General features: G+C 44.3%; 1 protein-coding gene across 2 annotated transcripts in view; it reads left to right on the forward strand.

The window, feature by feature from the left end:
* Positions 1–10,527, forward strand: part of ADAMTSL1 (ADAMTS like 1) — a 454,178-nt gene extending 443,651 nt beyond the window's left edge. For both annotated transcript variants that reach the window (XM_056117099.1, XM_056117100.1), the window contains 3 exons: positions 6,864–6,973; positions 7,796–8,016; positions 10,168–10,527. In XM_056117099.1, the coding sequence (XP_055973074.1) occupies positions 6,864–6,973; positions 7,796–8,016; positions 10,168–10,274 (438 nt within the window). In that variant the 3' untranslated portion in view covers positions 10,275–10,527. The remainder of the gene's footprint in view (positions 1–6,863; positions 6,974–7,795; positions 8,017–10,167) is intronic.
* Positions 10,528–10,788: the final 261 nt, after the last annotated feature.

Here is a 10,788-nt window from a genome sequence, read left to right on the forward strand (position 1 = left end):
CTGAACAGATACCATGACCTCTTAGCACCTGTATTGCAAATCATAATGCATAAAAGGAAAAGGAGAGAGAGAGAGAGAGCAAGAAGTAAAGTGCCTCCCATAGAGGGAAGCTGGAGGTGGGGGGGTTTGGAGATGATGGTGGGGAAGCAGGGGACATTGGTGGTGGTAAATGTACACTGGTGGAGGAATGGGTACTGGATCATTGTATGACTGAAACCCAATTATAAACAGCTTTGTAATGGTCTATCTCATGGATATCCAATTTAAAAAAATTTTTTAAGTTAATGTGGAGTTAATGCCCAATTAAATCAACTTAATCAATAGTTGAATAAATAGCAGTGCTTCTACATTTAAAAAAAAAAAGAGAGAACTGAGCTTACATGGGAGAGATGATTGGTGTTTTGGTGTGGTGTTGGAATGATATAGGCATAAAATGTACAATTAGAAGTATTGTAAATTCTGGTACCTCAATAAAAATGATTTATTTTTAAACTTTTCTCACTGTTTAAATGCCTTTATTTACAAAGTTGTTCAGGCGATTTGTTATAGGCATTCACCATTCCAACACCAATCCCACCACCACTGTCTCTTTCCCTCCACCATTGTCTTCATTGTCCCAACCACCACTCAGTAAAAATTATTTTTTCAAAAAGAAACTGCTATACAGGCACAGTGGGATACAATTGTTATAAAAAATAAAATATTGCAATTTTCTGCAACATGGATGGAACTATAGGGTATTGTGCTGAATGAAATCAATCAGAGAGAGGACAAATACAGAATGAGCACTCTCACATCTGGAATAGAAAATATCATAGTATAGGAATAACAGCTTGTCAATGGTACCACACCCTCAGAATCATCCTACAAAACTTCTGTCAAGGATGAGGGCATAGGAGCATAGGAACTTGACAGTGGTGAAGGAAAGCTGCACTCTTGTGGTGGGTGGGGTATTGGGCCTCTGTATGCCTGAAACTATTATTAATAGTATTATAAGTTATGATGCAAAATGTCACAGTCATGTCACGGTCCTCCCAATGTTCATCAATTTGCTCGAGCAGACCCAGTAATGTCTCCATCACGAGACTTGTTGTTACTGTGTTTGGCATATCGAATACATCACGGGCAGCTTGCCAGGCTCTGCCATGTGGGCGAGATACTCTCGATAGCTTACCGGGCTCTCCGAGAGGGGTGGAGGAATCAAACTCGGGTCGGCCACGTTGGCCGCTTGTAAGCCAAACGCCCTACCGCTGTGCTATCGCTCCAGCCCTATGATGCAAAATAAATACTAGAAATTAAAGTCTTGTAGTGATAATAAAAATAAGGAAAAAAAATTTCATGGAATAGTCATAGAGGCACTGGTGAGGGATGCTGACATAAATGGTGGGTGTGAAATCTTGCAGTTCACTGCAACTTAGATGGAACTAGAGGGTATCATGCTACGTGAAATAAGTCAGAAAGAGAAGGACAAATACCTGATGATGTCACTCATCTGTGGTAAGTTTTTCTCATCTTAGAGAAAAAAAAGGGAATAGACACTATTTAATGATAAGAAACTCTTCACCTTGGATTACAAACTTCAGATTATTAAGCAGAGTGCGGGAAGAGGAGTATGAATAGATGCTAACATAAGACCAGTGTGGGGAGGGGTCTTTGGGGACTTTGGTGGTGAAGTTGCAGTGATTTGCATATAAACCAATTATAATGACACTTTGTAACCACTTTATCTAAATAATAAAAACAAAATGACTTAGAAGGGCAAGGGCTAGTAAGAATATAAAGGGAAAGGAACTTTAGTACATAATTGACATGTATGTAAATCACCTCTATGGAAAAACTATCAAGATTACACTTTTAAAAATATGGAGGTACTTGTCTCCCCAAATTCTGACTCCTGAAAAGAAAAGGCTTTCTTACAGCTTTGTTTTCACATACGTGCATCAGTTCCACGTCTCCCTGCTTTAACAGTTGGCTCCCCAGTTACACAGCTTTTACTTGTGGGTCTTTGGGAATACCCTGTGGTCCCCGGAGGATGGTGGTAGGCAGGTTTGTGACCTGATAAATTCTGACATTAAGCACTCAACATTTTGTGTATATTATAGATTGATATTTTCTCGAGTTTTTTCTTTTTCATGAAACAGAAATTTTGTTTTGCTTGTACGGTAATTTGTGATCTGTGCCCATATCAGTGCCTACCACATAGAAAGGGTAAAAATAATCATTTATTGATGTTAGGGGAAAGAGAGCTATAAAGGAAGAGTACAAAGAAGTCTTGTGATGGTTCAGTGTCTTTGTTATGGTGGTTAAACATATCAGCGCATAACAAAATGGGTAACAAGATGAGCAAGTATAAAACAGGTGAAATCCAAAGCTCTTGCAGATTCAACTGTTTCCTGATTGTAATACTGTACAGTTAATATGAAAGATATTACCACTATGGAAAAAAAGGTGATGGCTATATAAGAAATCAAAAAGAAAATAATAAGGTAGAAACACAATGTGACTGAGCAACACCACGTGCAGGTATTTATTGAAAGAATATGAAAACACTAATATTAAAGATATTTGTACTCCTATGTTGATAGCAGTATTGCAGTAGCTAAAACATGAAATCAATATAAATGCTCACTGACAGACGACTAGCTAAAGAAACTACCATATATACACTCAAATGAATATTACCATACCCTTAAAACAGATTAAATTATGCTTTGGGGACAAAATGGATGGAACTTGAAGTGATAATTCTAACTCAAATAAGGAAGAAAGTAAAGACAATACTGGGTGAGTTGTGGAATATAAGTACGTGAAGCAAAAAAAAAAAAGGCAAAAAAACAAGAATAATTTCCTAACTTAGTGAAAACTATGATGGTTTTCAAATAGAAGGAGGAAGCGGCTGAGAAAGATGGAAAGAATGGTGATTTTGGAGACAGAATTGCTCTGGAACCTTAATGGTAGATACTGTGATTGTGATGCACATATAGAGAAGCAAAGTTATACTGTTTAAATTCTGTTGTATCATTAGCCAATGATAAATCTGTAAAATATAAACATTTAATTTTTAAAAATCCATTCTAAATTTTTCATGCAACATCCCAGGACCCGAAACAGCCAATATAATCTTGAAAGCAAAAAGCAAATCAGGAGGTTGCATTCTTATTTTGAAGCTTACTAAAAAGCCCTGTAATCAAAACAGGGTTATGCTCACAAAAAGAACACATATAATTGCAAATGACAACACCCAGAAGTAGAGAGAAAGAGAGAGAGAGAGAGAGAGAGAGAGAGAGAGAGAGAGAGCCTGTCCCTGTGACAGGAGGGGGTGGCAGAAGGGATATGGGGGATATTGTGGTCGAAAATGTACACTGGTAGAGGGATGGATGTTGTAACATTGTATGACTGAAACTCACTCATTAAAGCTTTGTAACTATCTCACAGTGACACAATGATTCAATAATTAATTTTAAAAGACACACATGTATACCAATGGCATAGCACAAAGAACTCAGAAGTAAACTTTTGCCTACATGACCTAAGGAAATGTGCCAAGATCATTCAATAAGGACAACCATTTCAGTAAACATACTGGAAAAATGATATCAAAATGCAAAAGAATAAAGTTAGATTATTAGATCTTAATATAAGCATGACAAGTATAAAGCTCTTTGAAAAAATAAGATAATGTTTCATGATATTGAATTTGCCAGTGATTTTCTGGCAACACGAAAAACACAAACATTGAAAGAAAAAGTAGATAAATTAGATATCTTCAAAATTGAAGGCTTTTGTGCATCAAAGATAATAGTAGAGCAACAGGCAACCCATAAAAAAAGAGAAAATATTTGAAAATCAGAGATAACCTATTAATCTCCAGAACATGCATAGAACTATATAGCTCAACCACAAAAACAAACTTTTGAATAAACATTTCTTAAATGTAAAAAGACCATTATATACAAAATGTTTAACAAGTAGAGAACTAAAAATCAAAAGCACAATAAGCTACCACTTCACATCTATTGAGATAGTTATTATTAGAGTAGGGTATATAAAAATGAAGATATGGAGAAATAAGAATCTTATGCACTAGTATTGGTAGAAAAGTACAATGGTACTGCTATTGTGGAAAATGGTATGGTGGTTCCTAAAAAAATTAAGACACAGAAGGCACTTACCTTGCACGCAGTCGACCCAAGTTCGATCCCTGGCCTACCATATGATCCCCTGAGCCTACTGCACCCCTGAGTGCACTGCCAGGAGTAGACTGTAAGCCCACGATATATGGTCCTCCCAAAAATTAGGCACAGGAAATATGATCCAGCAATTCTACTTTTAGGTACTCAAAAGAATTGGAAGCAGGACATGTATACTAATTTTAAAAACAGCATTATTCATAATAGCAGATATGGTGGAAACAACACAAATAACCAACTGATGGATAAAGAAAATGTGCATATATATATAGGATACAGTATTATTCAGCCTTATCAATGAATGGAATTACATGCTACAATACAGATGAGCCTTAAAAACTTCATCCTAGGTAAAATAATCTAGGTACAGAAGGATAAATACTGAATGACTCCACTTATACCACACGATGCAGCAGTCAAATTCACATAAACAGAAAGTAGATGCTGGCCACCAGGGATTGGGAGAAAGGGGTGTTCAGTTAGATATTCTGCTTGGAAGATGAAAAGTTTCTGGAGATGGATCGTGGTAATAGTTAGACAACAATATTATGTAACTAGTGACACTGAAATTGACACTCAAATTCTCATACCTATTTCATCAGAATAAGAAAAAGAACTACTACTTTCATTTTCGCACTTTCCCAACCACCCTATCTCTTTGTGGAAAAAGTGTCACACTGGCTTAAATTCCTCCACTAGCTTCTAAGTTCACTCTCTCATCACTTGGTCAGACCAACGAGCAAGATTGACAAGTCTTTGCTGTACTCAGCAAGAGCAGAAGGGGCTGTGACCAACTCTTGGTATAGTTACTGACATAAGAATGCTACTCTGACTGCTGGATACATGTTTTTAAAAATTCAGGAACTTGCAGATATATCCTACATAGATACATATGAGTCATGATCACGATCATCCTGTTGTTCGTCAATTGCCCCGAGCAGGCACCAGTAACGTCTCCTTCGTCCTAGCCCTGAGATTTTAAAAAGTGCCATATTCAAGGCTCTTTCAGGGTTAGGAAAATGAGATTTATCATTGCTACTGGTATTTGGCATATTGGGTACGCCACGGGGAGATTGCCAAACTCTGCTGTGTGGGCAGGTTATATTCGGTAGCTTGTCAGGTTGTCCAAAGTAAGAATGAGGTAGTAAGATGTTGTGCAGCCACAAATGCGGCCACACGCTTCCGGGAGCTGGGTTTTATAGTCTCTGGGTCTTGGCCGTTGATGGGATTACACGGTGCAGGGGGCCAGTTTGTGGGTGTGACCCCAGTCTACTGGAAGATGGAGGATCTGGGTGGAGGATGCTCAGCCCCGATCCAAGCAGGCTTGGAGATCTCAGCCCCCGGACCTGCATGCCTTTGTTCCTCTGCCGGTACCTTCATGCGTGTGGAGAGTGGTCTCAGCATGGTTGTGGTTGGTTCTGGAGGGCTTCAGCTGCTGGAGTTCTGCTCAGGGTTGGGAGGGAAACTCAACCCGCCCCCCTCCAAGGGGCCCCGGCGAGAACAGCCAGGCACAGGGGCAGGAGACTCTGTCTACATAGGAGTATCCATACATATAATAATCATAGTGGATTGAAATATATTATGCTTAAAACCTACATTAGGCTTAAGTTCACAATAATTTAAAAATCTTTAGTCACTATGTTTTTAAGAATCTAGGGATTCATTAGTTTGGAAATGTATAAATAAATTTAACACTTAAAAAAGTGCTATTTTGATTACATTCTTCTCCTTCCATGGTTCTTTGAACATCTGATGAAAGCTAGAGCTACTTTCTAGAAAAGATGTCAATTTAAACAAGATTCCTGCACATGGATATTTAGCTTGGGAACTATATGCAGTGGTGCTCAGGGATCACTCGTGGCAGGGCTCAGGGGTGCCAAGGATCAAACCCTGGACAGCTGCATGCAAGGCAAATGCCTACCTGCTATACTATCTTTCTGGCTCCTCCTGCTTATAATTTTAAAGGTTAACCACCCCCTTGTAGATCCCTAGAAGTCCAAAGACTCTATAAATGAAGTGATCTTGAAAGGATGAGTGTGCTTTCACTCAAATAATATGTGTTGGCTAAGGGCCTGCTGCATTTGCATTTTACAAAAACCATCCTTGTTAGAGGTATTTCCTCAGATACAGTCTGGCCCTGCCAACTCTGAGAAAAACTTTAACAGCCTCCATGAACACAGCAACAGGAAGCGAGCAAGCAATCACTATACATACTTCAGCTTATTTTTTGGTCAGCCATCCTGGTTTTAACCTGCAAAAAATGAAGCCAAAGACAGGATACTTGATTACTTGGATAAAATCAGCAAGAAAATAAACAACTAAATGACCTGCTGGACTGCAGGCTGGGGGCTTTATTTAGAGGTTCAATAGTTTACTACCTCACTCCGAGCTCATTTAGGCTATGGGATCTTTCCTATGGTTAATGCGAGAAGCCCAGGACATTCCTGACTGGCTCTCCAATACCATGAGTGATTGCTGGCAGAATGCTCAAAGACCACAATGACACTTGCCATCTGCCTCAGGCACAAATGGGAAAAAACTTCAGAGAAGACCACAGGGAATGGTCTGAGGGCCTCAAATGAGAGACCAGTACCTTGTGTGCCACGGTGCCCAACACAGTGGCTTCCCCTTTCCTTGACCAACCTTACAAGTGCCTCTTTTGTCTGTTTCCAGTGCAGTGGACCATGTATTGGGCCTCACCTCGCTGTGCAACACAGACAAGTCTTCTGCCAGACGCGAGATGGCATCACCTTACCCTCAGAGCAGTGCAGTGCCCTTCCAAGGTAAGAAAAAGTCATGGAGCACCTGTGCCCAGATTCTGCTGTCCCCAGCTGAGTGCTCAGAGCACAGAGATGACAGGAAGTCCAAGTTTCTCCTCTAACTTCCCACAGGCCCTGCAGTCAAATGAAGAGCCTGTCATTTCCCATCATGCTCCCTGGGTTGCTGGCCTCCCCAGAGGATGGCTCAGTGGCCTTGTGCCTGCTTGATGGGCCAAGCTGGGCTTAGCTATCTTGGGTATGAAGATTATAAGGGATGCTATTCTCTCTGGGAGGAACACAGCGGATACCCCAAGACACCAGGCACCAAGCACTGACAGACATACAGTAGCCACAAAACCTCACAGACTCCACCAGCCCTGAATTCTTGCTAATCTTCCTCAAAGAATGGTGCTGGGTCAAGGACTCCTGTCCCTAGATATCAGCCTCCCTTTCCCAGCCAGTACCCAGCACTCTGGGTATATCTCCTTGTCCATCCAAAAAACCCTGCACCTCTGATCCATGCCCAGAAGTAGGACTCACAGCTGTGACTTAGAGCACCAAGCCCTGAGTCCAGACACAGGCTCTGCCCCTACCGGCCCCATTCTCTGGCCATGAAGGTGCCAGTCCAATGGACAACAGAACAAGGCCCCGAGAGAGACGGAGGCAGCATTCTGAGGTCTTCAAGCCACTCACTCACAGAACAGAGTGCAGATATGGGGGGACCAGAGCTCTGGGAGTTCCTGAGGAGTCCCCAGACCTCTCAGGCTTGTGTCTTCTCACCTTTCCTCTCTGATCCAACCCCTCCAGCAGAGGCAGCCCTAACTCTGCCCCCAACCTTTCCCACAGGCCTGTGAGCACCCAGAATTGCTGGTCAGAGGCCTGCAGCGTACACTGGAGAGTGAGTCTGTGGACCCTGTGCACGGCCACTTGCGGCAACTATGGCTTCCAGTCCCGGCGCGTGGAGTGCGTGCACGCCCACACCAACAAGGCGGTGCCCGAGCACCTGTGCTCCTGGGGGCCCCGGCCCGCCAACTGGCAACGCTGCAACATCACCCCGTGTGAAAACAGTACGTCCCAACCCCAAAGAACCTTCTGCAGATTCCCTGCCAGGCACCGGGTGCACAGGGCTGTCCCTGTCTCCCAGCCTGGGCTCAGGGTGCCGCATGGGGTTCCCCAAGGAGTGTGAGCTTGGACCATTGGTGGGTATATCCTGAGGGGGGTGTGGGAATATGCACGAGTGCCAGGAAGTGTGGACACATGCCCAGTCCACAAAAGATGGCTGATGTGTGCCCCCCCGGGCTCCCACAGTCTCCATCTAGGTCCTGAGAGCACCAGGTGCAGATGGCCAAGTGCTGGGTGAAGTCAGCCAGCCAAGCTCCAGCAGTCAGTTTGGTGGGTGACCCCAGGAGACAACTAAACAATGGCTCTTGGGGACTGAGCTACTGAAGAGAAAACACTGTCCACACTGAAGAAGCACCCAGAGTGCCACCACTACACCCCACCCCCCAGTCCTCTGCTTCTCTCAGGACCTGCTTACCAGCGCCCCTCCTTCCCAGCCAGCTGAAACTGCAGCAGCTCAAGCCCTTCCAGTTTGAGACTCATTTCTGAGTCTGGATTCTCCTCTGTCAATGCCAGTTTTTCTATACCAGTTTCAGGGTGGGGGGGGGGGGGCAGTAAGAGATCTCTTTGTTCTTCCACTGAGCCCCAAACAAATTTGGAGATGCTTCTCCACAGGGAAGACAAAGCATGAGAAAGAGAAACAGAGAAATCTAAAACAGTTGCAGTTCAGGGCCTCACTGAGATACAAGGCTAACATGCCTTACAGGTATGAGACTCTGGGTGCTTCCCACACCCCAGGCCAAGGAGAAGGAGCATGGCCACCCATTGAGTTGCTTTCCTATGCTTGCTCTATACTGGTAGGGGCAGGGGGATCAAGGTCCTTGAAGGTGCTCACTCGTTCCTGTGTACCTAGTCCAATTAAAGTTGTGCAGACTCATTCTGGTCAACAGAGATGACCAATATTTGAGAACCTAATTTGTTTCCAAACTGAGCTAGAATGCAACAGAGCTTAGATCAAGCATGGTGCTCGCAGTTAAGTGGAGGATATAAAAAAGCAAAGCCTCAAAAGAGAAAGAAGACTCAAATTTGGAGGGGATGAAGACCAGGAATGCATGCTACCTCGAAGGGGAACAGAATTTAGTCCTGGAAACCATATCGGGGAGAGTGGTTCATTGAAAGACTATGGGAAAGGGCAGGCTTGCCCAGGAGGTGAGGCAGCTCCAAGCAGAGAGAGAGACAGAGACAGAGAGACAGAGACAGAGAGAGAGAGAGAGAGAGAGAGAGAGAGAGAAACCCCATCAAGAAATGAACCATCATACAGTTTGTAAAAGTTTGGATGGAAGGGTGCAGTGGAACAAAGAAACATTGGCTGAAAGAATTTAGCCAGATGGAAAAAGAGAAGCATGAGATGACTCATTCATCTGTGGCATATAGGGAAGCAAAACAAGGGACTAGATGGTATCAATTGATGATAAACTCTGGGGGCTGGAATACGAACTGAGATCTCCTATTGGGGGAAAGTAGAGGGGCCAGATATGGCACAGGTGAATGGCTGTGGGTCATGGGTATTCTTGGTGGTGCTGAGATGAGGTAACTGTGTACCTCAAGACCTTAAGCATCAACACCACTATAAACACATTGCCTGAACTATAATAGCATTGTAGCACTATCCTCCCATTGTTCATTGATATGCTCAAGTGGGCACCAGTAATGTCTCCATTGTGAGACTTGTTGTTACTGTTTTTTGGCATATCGAATACACCACAGGGAGCTTGCCAGGCTCTGCCATGCAGGCGGGATACTCTCGGTAGCTTGCCAGTCTCTCCAGCAGGGCCAGAGGAATTGAACCCAGGTTGGCCGCATGCAAGGCAAAGACCCTACCTGCTGTGCTATCGCTCCAGCCCTTAACTATTATAATAATTTAAAAAGAAAAAGAAAACAGAAAGAATGATCAAACAGGCAGCCAAGTGGGGCTCAGGACCTGGGGTCGTGAAGACGGTGGGGATCTTGGGGGACAAGTGGCTGAGGTCTGCCTGACTAAAGCCAGCAGAGGCCCTTTCAGAAGAGAGGAGGTGCCCCCCTGCAGGTTCAGTGGCCACAGCCCCTGTTTCACCTCTCCTTTCTGTCCCCTTTCCCCACCCCATCTCCTCCTTTCCCAGTGGAGTGCAGAGACACCACCAGGTACTGCGAGAAGGTGAAACAGCTGAAACTCTGCCAACTCAGCCAGTTCAAATCTCGCTGCTGTGGAACTTGTGGCAAAGCGTGAAGACAGGGCCCGGGGAGGAGTGCTCCCCGGCCATGCGGAGGACTCACGCAACAGCCTTGGACAGAACTTAAGCTTTCTTTGTTTTATTTATTTATTTCCCCCTCTCTCCCCCACTACACAAACCCTCACCCTGTCTTTCCCTCCCCACCCCTAGCCTGGAGCGTGTCTTCTCCTTCAGGGAGCTGGAGGGCAGAATGTTGGGAAGGAGGAGGATGGAGGGATGAGAGGGGGCGTACAGCACTCTGGGCTGGCACCCTCCAAAATCCGGGTCCCCAGGAGACCTAGGAAGAAGAGGCAGGCATAGCCTAGCAGGGAGAGGACAGCAGGATGACAGCCACAACAGTAGAGGGAAGATGGGAGGACGGAAGATGGGAAAGGGTTTGGGTGTGGGCTTTGGACAACCCCTGCGTCTTAGCTGGCAGCACAGTTGAGGCCAGAGTGGGCCGCTCCTGCGTGTTCCCTGGTCCAGACCGCACTTGTGGGGGGACCAGGCAAAAGTGCGCCTCACTGAGGC

The sequence above is a fragment of the Sorex fumeus genome, unplaced genomic scaffold (genome assembly GCF_029834395.1).
Source record: "Sorex fumeus unplaced genomic scaffold, SorFum_2.1 ptg000034l, whole genome shotgun sequence".
Classification (NCBI taxonomy): Eukaryota; Metazoa; Chordata; class Mammalia; order Eulipotyphla; family Soricidae; genus Sorex; species Sorex fumeus.